The following is a 16,081-nucleotide window of genomic DNA, read 5'->3' as shown; positions in this document are numbered from 1 at the left end:
GGGTGGTCCTCAGTTACTGCTCCCTGGGAACGTCTTGTAGCAGACCCCCAGCCCCCTCCCCAGGGTCGGGGCTCAGTGGGCTTGGGGGAGGGGCCGGGAGCCTGTCTTCCACTGAGAACGGGGCGGGGTCACTGAGACGCACCTTGTCCAGGGCTGTGGGCTGCACAGCAGGACGTGGTGGCAGGCTTGGGGATGGGGGCGGGGGCTCTGCCGAGCAGGTGCACACCCCTTTCCCGGCCTCCGCCATTGCTGCAGGGCCCCTGCGCCCATCAGCCCTCTGTGGGGCAGCAGACGGCTGGCTTTGTCCCCTCTCCCCTAGGGTGCTGGCATTCCTGGCCCTGGGACGTGGTCCCCACGGGGGAGGGGAAGGCCATTCTTCACGCATTTATTCTGTTTATTCTCGGAGCACCCTGGGGCCCCCTGCCGGGTGCCGATGCTAGTTTGCTGGGGCTCCACGAGGGGGCGCCTGAGTCCGTGGCTGGAGCTCCGTGCCTTCTGGGGTGCTCCGGGCCCTGGGCCCTGGACTGTCCAGCTTCGAACCTGAGGTGGGAGGTGCTTCCCGCGGGGTGGGGCTGGATGCTGGGCTGAGGAGGGGAGGACCGGATGCTTCAGGAAGTGGCCGGGCCCCAGCCCTCCAGAGGCCGTGCCGGGCTCTGTGCAGTTGGCAGTGTGTCCTGTTGCCTCGAGGCCCCGAGGGCCAGTGGGGCGACCCCCGGCCTGGCCTGGCTAGGTCTCCTCCCAGTCGCTGGGGCAGGGACTGTGGTCCTCGGCGTCCCTCGGGCTTGCCGGGGCGTCGGCTGCGGCCGGAGGCCCTCTCGGTTTCCTTCTCCCTCGGGACAGCTTCTTGGAGGCTGTTGGGGAGTGGACCGCGGTCAGGCAGGGGCACGAACCCCTCGGAGCGACACCAGCTGTCGCCGGGGGCCCCATGGGCGTCTCGGGCTCACGAGGGTTGCTGTTGGGGAGGTCAGCTGAGCACCTTCGTCCCTGAAGCAACGGTCAGGGGCCGTGTGGACGACTTGGGGGAGGGAGGGTGATGGCTGCCCTGGGCTGTGGCCCCAAGACGGCCCTGACCGGGCGCCTCCCTCGCTGCTTTGCTGAGGGCCAGGAGGTGCTGGGTCACCACAGCTCCCGGGCGAGACCCAGGATCTGGGAGACGCTGGCTGAGTGCGTCCGTGGGCCACCCCTGAGCTGGCCTTGGCCGGGACCTGCCGTGCTGCTGGGCGTCAGGTGCACCTATCGCAGAGCAGTGCTGGGCGCCAGCCCCGTGACCTGGGCAGGGTTAGGGGGCTCCTACTCTCCACGGGCTCAATGTGGAGCTGGGGCCTGTGCTCCCTGGGTGGGTGGGAGGACAGGGAAGGGGCTCCCCTCCACCGCCTCACTCCCCAGCCGGCTGTGCCCCACCCAGACAGCAGGAAGTGTCTGGAACAAACAGGTGCGCCGGCCTCCTCCCCTCGCTCCGAGCAAACACAGGCCCCGGTCACCTTCCTGGCAACAATGGCACATTGTGGCTGCCCAGGCCGCAGCGTCCCGGGCCCTGCTTGGATAAACACGAGGGTGCCCGATGATTAGCTTGGGTGTTCAAAGGCCTTGTGGGCTCCTGGCGGCCTGGCCGGAGCCGCCCTCGTGCTCGGGGCGGGAAGCGGGTCGCTGTCCTGCCGAGGGTGGACCGGGGCCCAGGCTCCCACCCGCCTTGGTGGGAAGAGCTGAGCCCAAAGGCCCCACCGGGGTCCCCGGTGGCAGACACACCTCTGCCCAGCGGGGGCGGCTCTTGCCTGGAGGTGGACGGGAGGGTCCTGGGGACCCCACCACCTCTGGGGGCCGCTCCTGTGGGCCTGGAGGCCCCTTCTCCCCGGGATGCTGGTGGTGACCAGGACTGCCCTCGGCTGTGGTCATGGGAACCCTGAGACCCCAGGCCACCCAGGAAGAGGCCACACAGCCTTGCCCTGGCCGCCCGGGCTCTGCGCCACAGGGGTTGGGGGGCGTTTGTTTCTGGCTCCTGCTGATCTGGGGATGCCGTTGTCCAGGTGGCCAGAGGAGAGATGTGAGGGGCATGTGCTGCTGCCCCTGGCCCCCGCCCAAGGGCGGTACCTTTGCCCCCCAGTTCTGAGGCCGGCTTCCTCTTCTGCCGCTGCTCCTGGGTGCACCTGGGCCCTGCCCCGGGCGTGCTTGGCTCAGCCTCTGCTTTGGCGCTCAGCTGGACAGAAGGGGGCACAGTCAGGGCAGGCAGCCCCCACCCTGACCAGGGCCTCCCCCAGGGCATAGCCGAGTACATCAGCTGGACAGAAGGGGGCACAGTCAGGGCAGGCAGCCCCCACCCCTGACCAGGGCCTCCCCCAGGGCGTAGCCGAGTACATCAGCTGGGCAGAAGGGGGCACAGTCAGGGCAGGCAGCCCCCACCCTGACCAGGGCCTCCCCCAGGGCATAGCCGAGTACATCAGCTGGGCAGAAGGGGGCACAGTCGGGGCAGGCAGCCCCCACCCTGACCAGGGCCTCCCCCAGGGGCATAGCCGAGTACATCAGCTGGGCAGAAGGGGGCACAGTCGGGGCAGGCGCCCCCCCCCCCGACCAGGGCCTCCCCCAGGGGCGTAGCCGGGGCCCACCTCGCTGTCTGAGGGGTCGGGCTCGTCCAGTTCATCCGTCTCTGGTCTCTGTGTTCCAGCCTTGCTGAGCTCTGAAGGATGTGGGGGCTGGGTCAGCTGGGCTGGTGACCCTGGGGGTCTCCCAAGCCTTCCAGACCGGGAGCGGGAGCAGCGAGGCACAGAGGGCCATGCAGGGTGCCCAGGGCGCCTGCCGACTGGAGGCAGCCCGGGCCTGGGTCTCCAGTGCCCCTGCGCCAGGGCCCCAGCCATTGCAGAAGGGCCAGAGGCTCTTGTCCCGTGGCCAGTGACCGGGACCGGCCACCCCACGGGCTGACGCTGACACTGGACCCTCCCTGCGAGCCACCTCCTGCCGGACTCTTGAGCCTCTGGGGGCTTCAGTTTACCTGGGTGGCCGCCACTGCCAGGCCCCTGCAGGTGGGCGGCTGGCTTTGGCCTTGCTCCGGCCTCCTCTGCTGTCCCTCCTGGAGAGGGGAAAGGCCATCGCGGTGCCTGTGGGCGCACGGACGGCTTGAGTCGGTGTGGACACAGCCCGTGGGGCGGAGGCTCAGCCCTTCCCTCTGCCGTGACCAGGGTGGCCAGCGCTGTCCCTGGACCTGGCTTGGAGGGGCTGGGAGAGGGGAGTGGCTGCCAGCTGTGGGGGAGGGGCGGACATGGAGGCCAGGGCGGGACCCCTTACCACGGGCGTGGGCGGCTCCTCCGACTCTGGCGCTCCGGTCTCCTTGGTGTCACTGCCGAGTGCCCCAGGGCTGTGCGTCAGGGCAGGTGGTTCGGCTCCTTGGGGGGGCTCTGGGCTCAGGGCACGGGTGCCTGCAGGGCCCAGTGACTCAGGCCACACGGCAAGCTTGAGGCCATTCCGGCCCCGGTCTGAGAGGTCCAGGGGCTTGTCTGGGGCACAGTCCTGGGTGGTCTCCTTCCCGGGGCTGCCTGGGCCTCTGGGCTGTGGCTGCCGCCCCCTAGCAAGGGCTGATGTGGGCAGAGCTGCCCCAGCCCCCTCACTCTCGGGGCCCTTGGCGTCCAGGCCGAGTGGTGGGGAAGGCAGTGTCTCCCCTGGCATGGGGGTGGCCCTCAGCCTGGCACTGCCCACCCTGGCCCTCAGCTGTTGCTGGGCCAGGAGCAGGTGCAGTGCGCCCTCCAGCCGTGGGTCCTGTATGCCTGCCAGGGTGCTGGGGAGGCCCAGGAGGCCCGTGGGCTCCTCCCAGGACTCTGCCTCCACAGCTGTCAGGCCCTGGGGCTGGGAGCTGCCCGGGGCTGTGGCGGGGGCCAAGGGGCCGCCGTGGGGGCCCTGCAGGTGCAGGGCCAGGTGGCGGCTCAGGAGGCAGAGGCGGTCAGACTTTAGGCAGCGCTTCAGGGACTCGATGGCCGAGGCAGAGGGGGCCCGCAGGAAGCTGTGGAGGGGAGGGCTGGTCAGCAGTGGCCCCTCCCACAGGTGGGGAAACCGGGGCGGGGGGCAGAGTGGTGGGGCAGGCCCCTCGGGGGTCAGCAGGCAGTGGGGGAGGGCAGGCTCCCAGCCTGGGCTCTGCAGGCTGTGGACTGTGGAGGGCTGTCGGCCTGGCCAGTGGGGGCCGGGGCCTGGACATCCAGCCTGTTCCCTCCCCCACCCAGACCCCTCCCACCCTTTAGGAGGGAGGGGGCTCCTCGGCACTCAGGGGGATGAAACCCAGCCGGAGGAGGGCCGGGTGCTGCAGGGACAGACAGAGGCTTTCCCAGGCCACTGCTCCCTACTCCAGGACGGGACCAGAGTCTGGGTGGGAGCGAGCCCCTCACCTGTGCAGGGGGAGGCTGTGCTCGCACGCAGGGCTGGGTGGGCTGCTCCTGGTGGGCAGCGGCGGGGGCGTTCCGTCGGCAGAGCCGTGGTCCATAGGGCAGGCCCGGGCCCCAGGCCGCACGGTGGCAATGGTGCCGTGCAGCTGGTTGGCGATGCACTGTGGGCTCTGAGTGGGCGGGGCGGCAGGTCAGCGTGGGCGGGGCTCACAGCGGGGGCTGGGGCAGGCCTCCCCTCCGCCCACAGCAGGTGCAGCTCCATGTCTCCTCCGTGTGCAGGGACAGGTGCCCATGGTATAGGTGCAGGGCAGGGTGTGGCTTGGGGGTCTCTTTGCCCTCACCACGTCTGGGGCCCGAGGCTCGGGCAGGTTGGTGCCCGGGGAGACTTTGGCCCCTGGAGACGTCCCGCACACGGCAGGCGGCTTTCCTGCAGGAGGGGCGGCACAAGGTGGGGTGGGGGCTTGCGAGGTGCTCACGGGGGCGCAGTGCCCTCTGGCAGGAGGGATGCACGGTCCCACGGGTGCCCGGCCGCCGGCCCCCCAGCACCTTCTCCGTGTGTGTCCGTGCCCGGGGGGTCTTCCTCTGCCTCCTGGTGGAATGCAGGTGGCCTCTCGGGCCCAGCCTTCCAGCCAGTGGGGGAGGGCGGATCCGAGCTGGCCTCCCTGGGCAGGGGCTTGGGCCTGTCCCTGGAGGGCAGGCGACAACACCGGGGTGAGGACGCGGGGCCCAGAGCGGATGGGCGCGGCGGGAAGCCCTCCTGGGGCCAGGCTGCGTCTGCGCGACCCCTGGGGACGCCCCGCTCGACCCAGGGCCCTGTGCGCCGCCCGCGGGCCGCCCGCCCCCACTCACGCCAGGCGGAGCCGCCTCACGGCCTCCCTCAGGGCCTCGTTCTCTTCCTTCAACGCCTTCATCTCGTTGGCTGCAAAAGCCATCAGCTGGGGAAGCCGCCAGGGGAGCAGGGACGGGCGGGGGGCCCCACAGCACCAGGGAAGCTCCTCCTCGCCCGGCTGTGTCCCCAGCACTGGGCCCAGGGCCTGGCACACAGCTGGCGCCCCCTAAAAGCCTGCTGCCCGTGTGGACGGCTGGATGAGTGATGGCGCCAGCCTCAAGGCTGTGAAAAGTGACCGCCCCCCTCCCCCCGCCCCCGGCTTGTGCCCCAGGCTGCCCCAAGGGAAAGGGGGCGTGTCCTTGGTCATCAGTAGGACCCATGGGCCTCAGGCCTGGGCGGACCCCTCCTCAGGGACCCCCACCCAAAGCTGACACTTTGAGGACACGCCAGGGCCAGCCTGGGCCTCCAGCTGTGGTCTGTAGCTGGGGTGCCCAGCGGCGTAGGGCTGACCGCCCCCTCCCGGTGCCCCAGGTCGGGGGTCCCTGCCCACAGGGGCTCACTGAGGAGGAAGAGGTGCTGCAGGCCCTGCAGGTGGGAGCTCTCCAGCTCCAGCTGCTTCTTCCTGGCCAGCTCCTGCGTGACCATGCAGCGGTCACACAGGCCTGCCCGCAGCCTGTGGGCAGGGGAGACGAGAGGCTGCCATGAGCCGGGGGGACTGAGGCCCACGGGTAGTCCCCCCGGCCGGGGCGTGCACCTGCCTCCCCCTGCCGTGTCCTATCCCTCCCTAGGGACCCAGCGGCCGGTGCTCAGCCCTCGAAAGTGCCGTTCTTCGGGCTCCCCGCGGGGCAGGAGCCACCCGGCCGTTCCCTGGGGTCTCTCCGACGCCCCCGTGGGGCAGGAACCACCCGGCTGTTCCCTGGGGTCTCCCCGACGCCCCCATGGCGGAGGAGCCGCCTGGCCGTCCCCGGGGCCTCCCCGACGCCCCCGCGGGGCAGGAGCCGCCCGGCCGTTCCCCGGGGCCTCCCCGACGCCCCCGCGGGGCAGGAGCTGCCCGGCCGTTCCCTGGGGTCTCCCCGACGCCCCCGCGGGGCAGGAGCCGCCTGGCCGTCCCCGGGGCCTCCCCGACGCCCCCGCGGGGCAGGAGCCGCCCGGCCGTTCCCCGGGGCCTCCCGACGCCCCCCCCCCCGGCCGTTCCCCGGGGCCTCCCCGACGCCCCCCCCCCCCCGGCCGTTCCCCGGGGCCTCCCCGACGCCCCCGGCCGTCCCGGGGCCTCCGACGCCCCGCGGGGCTCACCGGTTCTCCAGCACCCGCAGGTTCTCCTTCAGCGTCCTCTGCTGCTCCCGGAGCTGCTGGTTCTTGGCAAACAGCTCCTCGATCCGCTGAGCATCCCTGCACGGGGACAGCCGGGTCGGGGGTCCTGCTCGCCCGGGAGGCCCTGGGGGTCCCCACTGCCCAGCCTGAGGTCAGCGTCCCATCCAGCTCCCCGCGGCCTCAGCTCGGGGCCGCTCCTGACTGCAGGGTCTCGCCCGGCGTCCTGGCCTGGCTGCAGCTACACTGTGTGACCTCGGACAAGTGGCCGCCCCGGGCTGAGCCTCGGCTGCCCCACGGCGCTTCACGGGACGGCCCGGCTCCTCGGGGCTGACTCACCGGCACCTCTCGGTGTTCAGTTCCGCGAGCTTGCTCTGTAGGCCTGGGGCGGGGGGCAGAGGGTGGGAGGTGAGCCCCAGCCGGCTGCCTCCCCGAGCCTCCCCTGCCAAGGGTCCTGAGCAGAGCCTCAAGGTGGCGCCTGTGTCCGTGGCTGTCACGAAAGACCCTCTTCAGAGCCCCTGCTGCCGCCCGGCGCCACGGGGCTGCCCCACCGAGCGGCCCCCTCTGTGCCCACGGCCAGCACTCTCAGGGCTTGGGTTCTGCCCAGTCTTGGTGGCTGCCTGAGGCCAGCGTCTCCCCCGCCCCTGGGGACTCTGGCTCTGGTATCTGTCGGCAGGCTGGCAGGGGTTCTGGCGCCAGAAGGGACCGGCAGCCACCGGGGAAGAGCAGAGGTGCCAAGGGGGGCCGTTTCTGTGGGGGTGCCGCCAGCATGCAGCCAAGCAGGCCTTTGGGGCGGCCCCATCACAGTCCCTCCTTGCCACGGTTTGCCCACCAGCTCGGCCGGCCTGGGGTGGGGTGGGGGCGCATAGGCCCTCTTTTTGCCCTGTGGCCCCCCGGGTGCACACGAGCACCCAGAAAGGCCTGTGGGGGGGCTGCCCTGAGCAGGCGGTGGGTGGAGGGGCTGCCCCGGGCCTGCTCGGGGACCTGTCAGCACTGGGCCGGGCAGGACCTGGAGAGGAGAGGAGACGTCCAGGCCAGGCCTCCGCAGACACGCGCCTCTTCCTAGGGGTGGACTGTCCACCCGGGGCTTCTTGGCTTCCCTGCTGGGGCCGGGTGTGGCAGTTGGCAACCCTTGAACTGCCTTCCCTCCGGCCGCTCCGGGGTGGTGGCCAAGGACGTCCCGGCCTAGGGAGCGGTGCTCGCTGGGCCTGGGCCCAGGCGGGGCGTCTGGCCTCTCTGCAGCTCTGGGCTGTGGCAGGACTCCCGTGCGGAAAGCTGGGCTCCCAGATGTGCTGAGAATGGAGGTGACCCCAGGAGCCCCCGGCCACTCACCCAGCACCTCTTTCTCGTGCGCGTCCTTCAGCCGGTTCAGGGCCTCCGCGAAGCTCTCCATTGCCTCTGCTGGCCCTGTGCTTCCAGCCTGCTGTGGGGGGTGGGGGCGCAGGGCCTGCTGCACATGGGGGGGCAGGGAGTGGCTGAGCACCCCATGTGGGCAGGCAGGACCCCCACCCTGCTGGGGCGCTCTCCCGGGGAGGTTGGGCTGCAATTCACAGGCGTAGGCAGAGTGGGCAGGGCCTGGGGTCCCCCGTGGCCTGGAGGCCGGCCCCTGGCTGCCCGTGGGGGAGGGCTGGAGAGAGCCACGAGTGACGGCCCGTCTGCTGAAAGCCCCTCTCCCGATTCCCTTCCCGGGGTCTCCACGCTCCTCCGACACCAAGGCCTGCGCCCAAGGACAGGCGTGCCGGGCACATGGCGCTCATGCACACGCAGGGGCATGGGCTTCACACACCCACACGCGTGTGCAGGCACAGGGACACACAGACACCCAGGCTGACACGGACACACACGCAGACACCGATGCCCAGACCCTGCTCCCAGCTGCCCAAGACGGCAGCTCCCACACTGAGGGGCTGGGGCGTCCCAGGGTGGGGCAGGGGTCTCCTCGAGACTGCCCCGTGTGCAGCCCCCTCTACCGCCTGCCCCTCCTGTTCACAGGGTACCGGAGGTGCTGGGCCAGGCAGTGGAGGCCTCGGGGTCCCATGCCTGCTTCAGATTTAAGGGGCGTGGGGTCCTTGCGGTCGGGCCCGGGGCCCCAGCACCCTCATCGCCAAGCCCTTCTGGAACTTTCCAAGCACGCAGAGGTCTGCAGAGCTCCTGGAGAGGTGGCTGGGGGCTTGGGCTTGTGGGACTGTGGCTCCTCCTCTCTCCCCGTCTTCCTCCTTCTTCTCTACTCCCCACCCAGGCCAGTGGGTCTCCAGCAGCCAGAGGTGCCCAAAAGTCACTCTGAATCCGCTAACCAGGAGCCCCCGCATGCGGCCTTGTGAGGTGCGCCCTTCCCACGCCTCCCGCTGCCGTGATGGTACCGCAGCTCGGCCAGCCACCAGGCTCTAGAAGTCGGGGGATGGGTGCCCCTGGGGGCTGCAAGGAGGCTCCCTGACCAAGGGCGGCTTTGTGACCCCAGGGGAAGCCGCGGGCTGGGCTGGAGGGGCTCCCAAGGGCAAGCCTGGCTCTCAGTGAGGCCCTCGACCTGCGCCAATGACTGAGCCCTGGGCCTGGCGGTGAGGCCGGGGACGCCAGAGCCGGGGGTGTGTCCTGTGTGGTTGTGGGGGCTGTGGGAGCCAGCTGGGCGGAGCAGTGATGGGGGGGCTCCCCAGACACATCTGCCAAATCGGCTGGGGCCCTCCCCCAAAAGCTGGCTGGGGCAGCGGCATGGCCCGTGTTGGGAGAGGGCCTGGGGGGCTCCGCTGACGGGAGGCGGGAGCCAGCACTGGCCTGGACCGGGGATGTGCCCGCAGGCCCAGGGGACGTTGAATTCCAGGGGCAGCAGGGCTGGAGCCGGGCCCCGATTCCTGAGCTGGACTCATGCTGTTGCTTCCATGGTAGCCCATCTGACCCTGACCACACCCCAAGGGCCCACCCTCCAGATGGGGGCACCGAGGCGCAGGAGACCACACAGTGCCTGCGGGGTCTGTGAGGTCGCCCTGTGTGGCCTGGGGGCGTCTTCCCGCGGCACCGTGGGCCTGGCTGGGGCCTCCGTGGGCCCTGGCGTTGCCGGGCTGGGCCGGGCTGCAGCACCTGAAATTCCACCCGGACCCGCCCGGCAGGCAGCTCTGCCCTGGCCCCGCTGCCGTGCGTGGGCCGCCCGACGCCCGTAAAGGAGCTGCCGAGAGCGCCCGTGGTCCGCTGGGCGCTGCTCCTGAGCATGCTGTGTGCAGGGGTCGGGCAGTCAGGGCTGCCTGCCGGGCCGCTCCCCTGCAGCCTGCCGGCCCCCCGTCCCCAGCCCCTGTAGGCCCTGGTAGAGCAGACAAGGTTTGGGGCCACGGTGCCAGGGCAGGAGGGACTTCCCAGGGGCAGGTGACAGAACGTGTCTGGCTGAGGGCTGGGGGTCACTCTGTTTCCTGGACTCTGTCACTGGTCCCCGTGTCTGGGGAGGGGTCGGCCTGTGGGCAGAAAGACCCCAGCTGGTAGAACCACACAGGCTGTGCCAGCCGGGGGCTGGCTTTCCCCCACGGGCGTCTTCTGCATGCAAGCTTGGTGAGGGCGGCTGGGCTCCCGGGGTGGGGGCTGCCATGGGGCTGGGCTGGGCTCCCGGGGTGGGGGCTGCCGTGGGGCTGGGCTGGGCTCCCGGGGTGGGGGCTGCCGTGGGGCTGGGCTGGGCTCCCGGGGTGGGGGCTGCCGTGGGGCTGGGCTGGGCTCCCGGGGTGGGGGCTGCCGTGGGGCTGGGCTGGGCTCCCGGGGTGGGGGCTGCCGTGGGGCTGGGCTGGGCTCCCGGGGTGGGGGCTGCCGTGGGGCTGGGCTGGGGTGCTGTGCATGGGAGAGAGGAGCTGGGGAGCATTTTGGGGCTGGACAGTGGGTGGGAGCAGGCAGACACCTGTCCCTTGGGCCCCAGGCCCAGGGTGCTTCCTCCCCCCACTCTGGACACCCAGGCTGGGGGGGCCCTGCTGGGGCTGAGGTTCCTGGGAGGAACAGGAGGAAGGGCAGCTTGATCAGCCTCAGCCCTACCTGCCGTGGACCCCGCCCCCTGCTCTCCAGGCTGGGCGCAGGGGTGGGGGCAGGGCAGGCGGAAGGGCACCGGCAACCCTCAACCTGCTGTGTTTTGATGAAGAGGCTGGGTCCCCGCCCCCCGGGGTGAGGGTGTTGCCCGAGGGGAGGGAGAGAGAGGGAGGGAGAGGCAATGGTTTTGGTGAACCCGAGCCTGCTGCCGGCACCAGCACCTCTGCCTGCAGGTGACTGCTCCTTGAAGCCGCAGGAGTGAGCCATCTTAGCAGACCTGAAACAGGACAGCGGTGCAGGGCACCCCCAGAGTGCATGGGAGCCTCGCTCAGGAGCAGGGGCTCACTCTGGGCCTTGCCTGCCCCCCGGCCCCAACCCCAGCCTCCGTGGTGCGCCGTCTGGCTGGGGGGTCAGCCTGGGCACTGGGCCCGTCTGGCTGGGGGTCAGCCTGGGCACTGGGCAGTGCTGTGGATTGGGCACGGCTCCTGGGCCTGCCCTCACTCTGTGCAACCTCGTTTCCTTGGCTGGGGTGGGGGGGGTTCCCGCCCCAGGGTCTGCGGCTGCTCACCATGGGCCACGCCCACACCCACGCCCAGGGAGGCGCCACCAGCCCCGTGCACAGCTGTGGCTTCTGGTGGGACCTGCACCGTCTGGTCAAGGGGCAGAGTCCATGGAGGTGCTGGCTCCTGCGGTGCCCCGGGCCAGTGGTCAGGCCTGAGCCCTTCTGGGGGCTGGGCCCTGCGTTCCTCAAGCCGGCCCTGCCCCCTGCAGGACGCTGAACCCCACGACCCCACGGGCACCACGGCCCCGGGAGCGTCTGCCCAGCCACCGCGCCCTCCGCAGGCGCCTTGGCGCCACAGGCGTCGGGGACCCCAGTTCTGCGCCTTCTCTGAGGGCTGGGCTGTGGGGCCGTCGGTCTGGCACTGTTGCTGAGAGTGGCAGGGCCCATGGCAGGCAGTGACTGTGGCTGCTCTGCCTGCCCGCCCTCCCGCCCGCTCCGTGCCCAGCACCACACCAGGGCTCTCCTGCGGGCGGGGGCCCTGCAGCCATCTGAGGCTTTACCGAGGAGGCCGAGCCCAGGTGCCACCCGCCCCCCCCTCAGCTGCGTCTGCAGCCCACGACTGGCCGTCCCTGCGGCTCCCACACAGGCCAGGCACACAGTAAGAGCCTGGGATGGTGGCACGAGGCTCGGGGCTGTGGCTCAGCGCCTGCCACGCCAGCGTCCTAGACCCGAGTGCCCGTTGCAGCCCCGGACGCTCCGTTTCTGCCTCGGCTCCCTGCTAACGCACCTGGAGGTACCGGCTTCAGTACCTGAGCCCTGCCATCCACACGGAGACCAGGATGGAGCTCCAGGCTCCTGGATCCGCCCGGCCCAGCACCTGCTGCAGCCGCTTGGGAGTGAGCCAGCAGATGGCAGATCACTGTTTCTCACTCCCCTTCCAAATAAAAGAATAGATCTCAGAGAAGCATCCGGGGCCTTAGTGCACCAGGCCCCTCCCACCCACGTGATGCAGCCCCTAGGCCTCTGAGGAGGTGCCGATGGCCCCATTCTATAGATTGAAACACTGAGGTCGAGGAAGTAAGAGAAGCAGGTGGAGGCAGGATCTGAACCTTGGTCTGGCCGCTCGGCGTCTCCTCCTGCCTCATGGGGCCTCTCCCATGCCGGCTTTGGCCAGGCCACCTGCCTGACCTGCCCTGGACCCCCTGAAGGCAGGACGCTGGTGCTCCTGGAACGTGTCGCCCCACCCCAGCGGCTCTGGTTGCCACACTGGCCAGGGCAGTGGCCACAGCAGATGAAGACGCCGGGCTCAGAGATGTCACCTGTCCACAGCTACCAGCCGGCAAGAGACACAGCCAGGACACAAACTCTGCCTCCCGGTGACCTTCGGGACAGCTCAGGGGCTGGGCCGAGTCCAGGCAGGTGCCCCTGCCCAGAGGCTCTGACGTGCTGTGACCGCGGGCACACGCAGGAGCGCCCACACCACGCACGCACAGACCCCAGCTCAGGCAAGGGGACACGTGTGCACACCCCGACCAGGAAGCCTCACGGGCGGGGGGCCGCTGCACACGCACTCACACACATGTGCACACCCCGACCAGGAAGCCTCACGGGCGGGGGGCCGCTGCACACGCACTCACACACGTGTGCACACCCCGACCAGGAAGCCTCACGGGCCGGGGGCCGCTGCACACGCACTCACACACGTGTGCACACCCCGACCAGGAAGCCTCACGGGCCGGGGCCACTGCACACGCACTCACACATGTGTGCGTGCACCAGGAGTGCAGGAGCAAGGCTGCTCAGCTCAGGTGACGCTGGGCCCTGCAACCTGACTCCTCGAGGGGGGGGGCGAGCTCACTGCCGGCTGGAGGCCTGGGGAGGGGGCTGGGCAGGGACGGTCCTCCCCAGGCACCCAGCCCGGTGCAGGGCACCATGGGTCCCGGTGCCCAGTGTGGGTGGCTGCACCCATGCGTCACCCTCGTGCCCATGGCTGCACCTGCTTCTGACCCGCGTGGCCCCTCGAAGGTTCCTGCTGTCCGGTGCCTTCAGCACATCACGGGAACCTGGGGCCGCAGTGCCAGGCCAGGCCCGCCTCTCTGTGCCCAGCCTCCTGGAAGCCTCCTGACACCCCCTGCCCCAGGCTGGGTCCTGAGCACCAGGCCCCCCAGAGCTGCTGGTCAGGTGCCTCTCAGGCCACCTCTGTGGGCAGGGCAGGCCGACCCCTCCTGTCCCGCTCCTGCCAGAGCTGGGCCTCTAGCCCCCAGCGTGAGCCCCCCAGGGACCCCACCGCACACCTGCTCGAGCTGTGGCCCTGGCCACCAGGTACTCACGTGGCTCCAGGACCTCCGTCCACCTCCGTGCTGAGCGCTGAGGCTCCCACCGCAGGGGCAGGAGCGAGCAGCGTGTGAGCCGCGCAGGCAGAGTTCGGCCAAACCCGCCGGACGGGTTTTCTGTTCTCTCAGCCAGGAGCAGAAGGGAGGCCGGGGCTGCCCAGGGCGGCCGGACGGGTTCTGCCGTCGCGGGAGAGTGGCAGAGCAGGCCGGGCCAGGTGCACAGAGGTGGGATTGTTCCTGCAGCGCCACGGCAGGGCCAGGCCTGACCCGGTGTGGGGTGGGGTCCCTGGGGGGCTCAGGGGGTGGGGGGGCCGGGTGCGGTGGGGCTCGGGCGCTGCGCCCACCTTTTCTGCCTGGGGTTTGTGGGCTGCCCAGGTGGGTGGGCCTCTCCGGTCTCAGGGCAGGCTGGGTGCCCTCCCCCGGATGGAGCTGGGTGGTAAATGGGGGTGGGGGCTGGCCTGGCTGGGGGCATGGCTGAGGCTGCTGGACGAGGTGGCCGCCACGGGGTTGCATGCTTAGTCTCTGGACAGCGACATCGTGGCTGCTGGCGGCGCCGGGATGGACGGCAGAGACTCAGAGGAGGACCTGAGAATCCGGCCAGCAGTTCAGGGAGGTCAGAGGTCAGAGGGCACGGTTCCTGCTCCCTGGCGTGGCCCCCGGAATGGGGGCCCTCGGGAGGGGGCTCTGTGCGTGCACAGCTGCCTGCCTCCGTTTGTGGGCGGCGCCTGTCCGGCCACTGTGCCTGCGGGAATGCGTGCGCTCGCTCTCACAAAGGGACCTGCGGAGTCCCCTCCCCTGGTGCCGCGTGGGGGTGCAGGCAGAGGATGCCGGCCCGGAGCCGGGAGACCCGCGCCGACACCAGGCCGATTCGTGCCTTGCCACGGGCTTCCGGCCTGCTCAGCTGAGCAGGGGTCCTCGGGTGCACAGGAGCCGCCCAGCGCCTGGGGCTCCAGGGGAGGCCCCCCGTGGGGCACCCGGCAGCCCCCTGCCCCTCAGCTCTCATTGGGGGTGTGGGCTGTGATGACATTGTAGGGGCCCTGTGGTGAGACAGTGCTGACTTTGAACAACCTGGGGGAGTCTCAAGACTTGGGCTGAGACTGGGGGACCCTGTGCCTTGTTCCCCCAGACCAGGCTGGGTTGGAACCCTGACCTTGCCCCCAGAGCTGAGCCACCTTGGGCACCAGAGACCGAGCCGCCCAGCTCAGCAGGAGCGGTGAGCGTGGCCGGAGCAGCCAAGGGTGGGCCAGGATCGGGAGCTGAAGCAAAGCTGTCCCTGGGGGCGTGCAGGGCGCTGTGCTCACAGCCGCCCCCTACTGGACATCGGGGCCCGGGGGAACCTGCCCTGCGAGGTGGGGTGGACACAGCCCGGGAAGGGGCCCAGCCCAGGGGCCGGAGCGGGGCGGGGCCGCCGGGTTGGAGTGGGGCTGGAAAGGGCAGAAGCTTTCTGGGGAGGACGCGTGGTCCCCGCGGGAGTGCTCGCTGCTCCCCCACGGTGTCAGGAAGGGGGCTTGGTGGATGCGAGTTCTACTCCCACGGTGCTTTTAAAGGTTTATTTTTTTGTTTGAAAGTCAGAGTTACTGAGAGAGAGAAAGAGAGAGAGAGAGAGAGAGAGGTCTTCCATCCGCTGGTTCACTCCCCAGATGGCCTCAACGGCCGGGGCTGGGCCAATCTGAAGCCAGGAGCCAGGAGCTTATTCCAGGTCTCCCACGTGGGTGCAGGGACCCAAGGACTTGGGCCGTCCTCCGCTGCCCTCCGAGGACACAGCAGGGAGCTGGTTCGGAAGAGGAGCAGCCAGGACTAGAACCTGGCACCCACATAGGATGCTGGTGACACTGGCAGAGGCCTAGCCGGACTGCGCCACAGCGCCGGCCCCATAATTTACTTTTCATTCTGTTTTAGGTCCATGGCGAATCTGAACTCCACATACGGAGTTCCCATATCCCCTCCCCCAACGCGGAACCCCACCCCCAGCCAGGTTCTCCCAGGAGCCCTTGCTCCACCCCAGGCAACCATGGTGAGGGTGGCTGGGGGCAGGTGTCCCCCACCCCACTCCAGCCTCCTGCGTGGACACTGAGGCAGGGAGACACTGACAGACCCACACAGCTGGGCCGGGGGCGTGGAGGCCTGGGGCGGGTGGACTCTGGACTGGCCTCCTGGGCTGCGGGCAGCTGGTTACAGAACACCTACTGCGTGTAGATGGACGCCCCCACCTGCTGGTCACCTACTGTGCACAGAGGGACGCCCCCGCCTGCTGGTCACCTACTGTGTGTAGAGGGACGCCCCCGCCTGCTGCTCACCTACTGTGTGTAGAGGGACGCCCCCGCCTGCTGCTCACCTACTGTGTGTAGAGGGACACCCCCACCTGCTGGTCACCTACTGTGCACACAGGGACGCCCCCGCCTGCTGGTCACCTACTGTGCACAGAGGGACGCCCCCGCCTGCTGGTCACCTACTGTGCGTAGAGGGACGCCCCCGCCTGCTGCTCACCTACTGTGCACAGAGGGACGCCCCCGCCTGCTGGTCACCTACTGTGTGTAGAGGGATGCCCCCGCCTGCTGCTCACCTACTGTGTGCAGACCTGAAGTGCACCTGTGAGATCCGTAAATAAGGCAGAAGACCCCTGGTGCCTGCGCATGGGCTGTGAGCGCTCGGACCCCGCGGGGAGCAGTGCAGGTCGCACTCGACTGCACTGCAGGGGAGCGGTGGGGATGGGAGAGCAAAGTGTGAGGCCACAATGCAGGGGCAGGGGCTGGGGGCT

General features: G+C 70.2%; 1 protein-coding gene across 6 annotated transcripts; it reads right to left on the bottom strand.

Moving 5' to 3' along the window:
- Window positions 1–380: 380 nt before the first annotated feature.
- Window positions 381–13,449, bottom strand: RBBP8NL (RBBP8 N-terminal like). 6 transcript variants are annotated; one of them, XM_089306930.1, is made up of 14 exons: window positions 13,321–13,449; window positions 7,831–7,948; window positions 6,838–6,880; window positions 6,484–6,579; window positions 5,751–5,863; window positions 5,211–5,280; window positions 4,908–5,047; window positions 4,703–4,788; window positions 4,365–4,531; window positions 3,277–3,985; window positions 2,984–3,089; window positions 2,601–2,671; window positions 2,089–2,194; window positions 381–851 (listed from the first exon to the last, which is right to left on the bottom strand). In XM_089306930.1, the coding sequence occupies exons 2-14, from the start codon at window positions 7,889–7,891 to the stop codon at window positions 727–729; spliced, it is 1,893 nt and encodes a 630-aa protein (XP_089163056.1). In that variant the 5' UTR covers window positions 7,892–7,948; window positions 13,321–13,449; the 3' UTR covers window positions 381–726. The 6 variants fall into 6 exon arrangements, 5 of the variants coding, with proteins under 5 accessions (XP_089163056.1, XP_089163057.1, XP_089163058.1 ...); XM_089306931.1 differs by having other exon boundaries at window positions 7,831–7,945; window positions 13,321–13,442; XM_089306932.1 differs by having other exon boundaries at window positions 7,831–7,921; window positions 13,321–13,439.
- Window positions 13,450–16,081: the final 2,632 nt, after the last annotated feature.

Source organism: Oryctolagus cuniculus, chromosome 11 (assembly GCF_051225735.1).
Source record: "Oryctolagus cuniculus isolate XC-2025 breed Fujian yellow rabbit chromosome 11, ASM5122573v1, whole genome shotgun sequence".
Classification (NCBI taxonomy): Eukaryota; Metazoa; Chordata; class Mammalia; order Lagomorpha; family Leporidae; genus Oryctolagus; species Oryctolagus cuniculus.
The sequence above is the reverse complement of the archived record's forward strand: the minus strand, read 5'-3'. Positions and strand labels throughout refer to the sequence as shown.

Excerpts from the sequence above, each read along its gene's own strand:
- RBBP8NL (XM_089306930.1), bottom strand. The coding sequence starts at position 7,891 with ATGGAGAGCTTCGCGGAGGCCCTGAACCGGCTGAAGGACGCGCACGAG. Across the intron at positions 6,881-7,830 it reads GCACGAGAAAGAGGTGCTGG|GCCTACAGAGCAAGCTCGCG; the intron begins GTGAGTGGCCGG and ends CCCCCGCCCCAG. Across the intron at positions 2,195-2,600 it reads CCGACCCCTCAGACAGCGAG|CTGAGCGCCAAAGCAGAGGC; the intron begins GTGGGCCCCGGC and ends CCTTCTGTCCAG.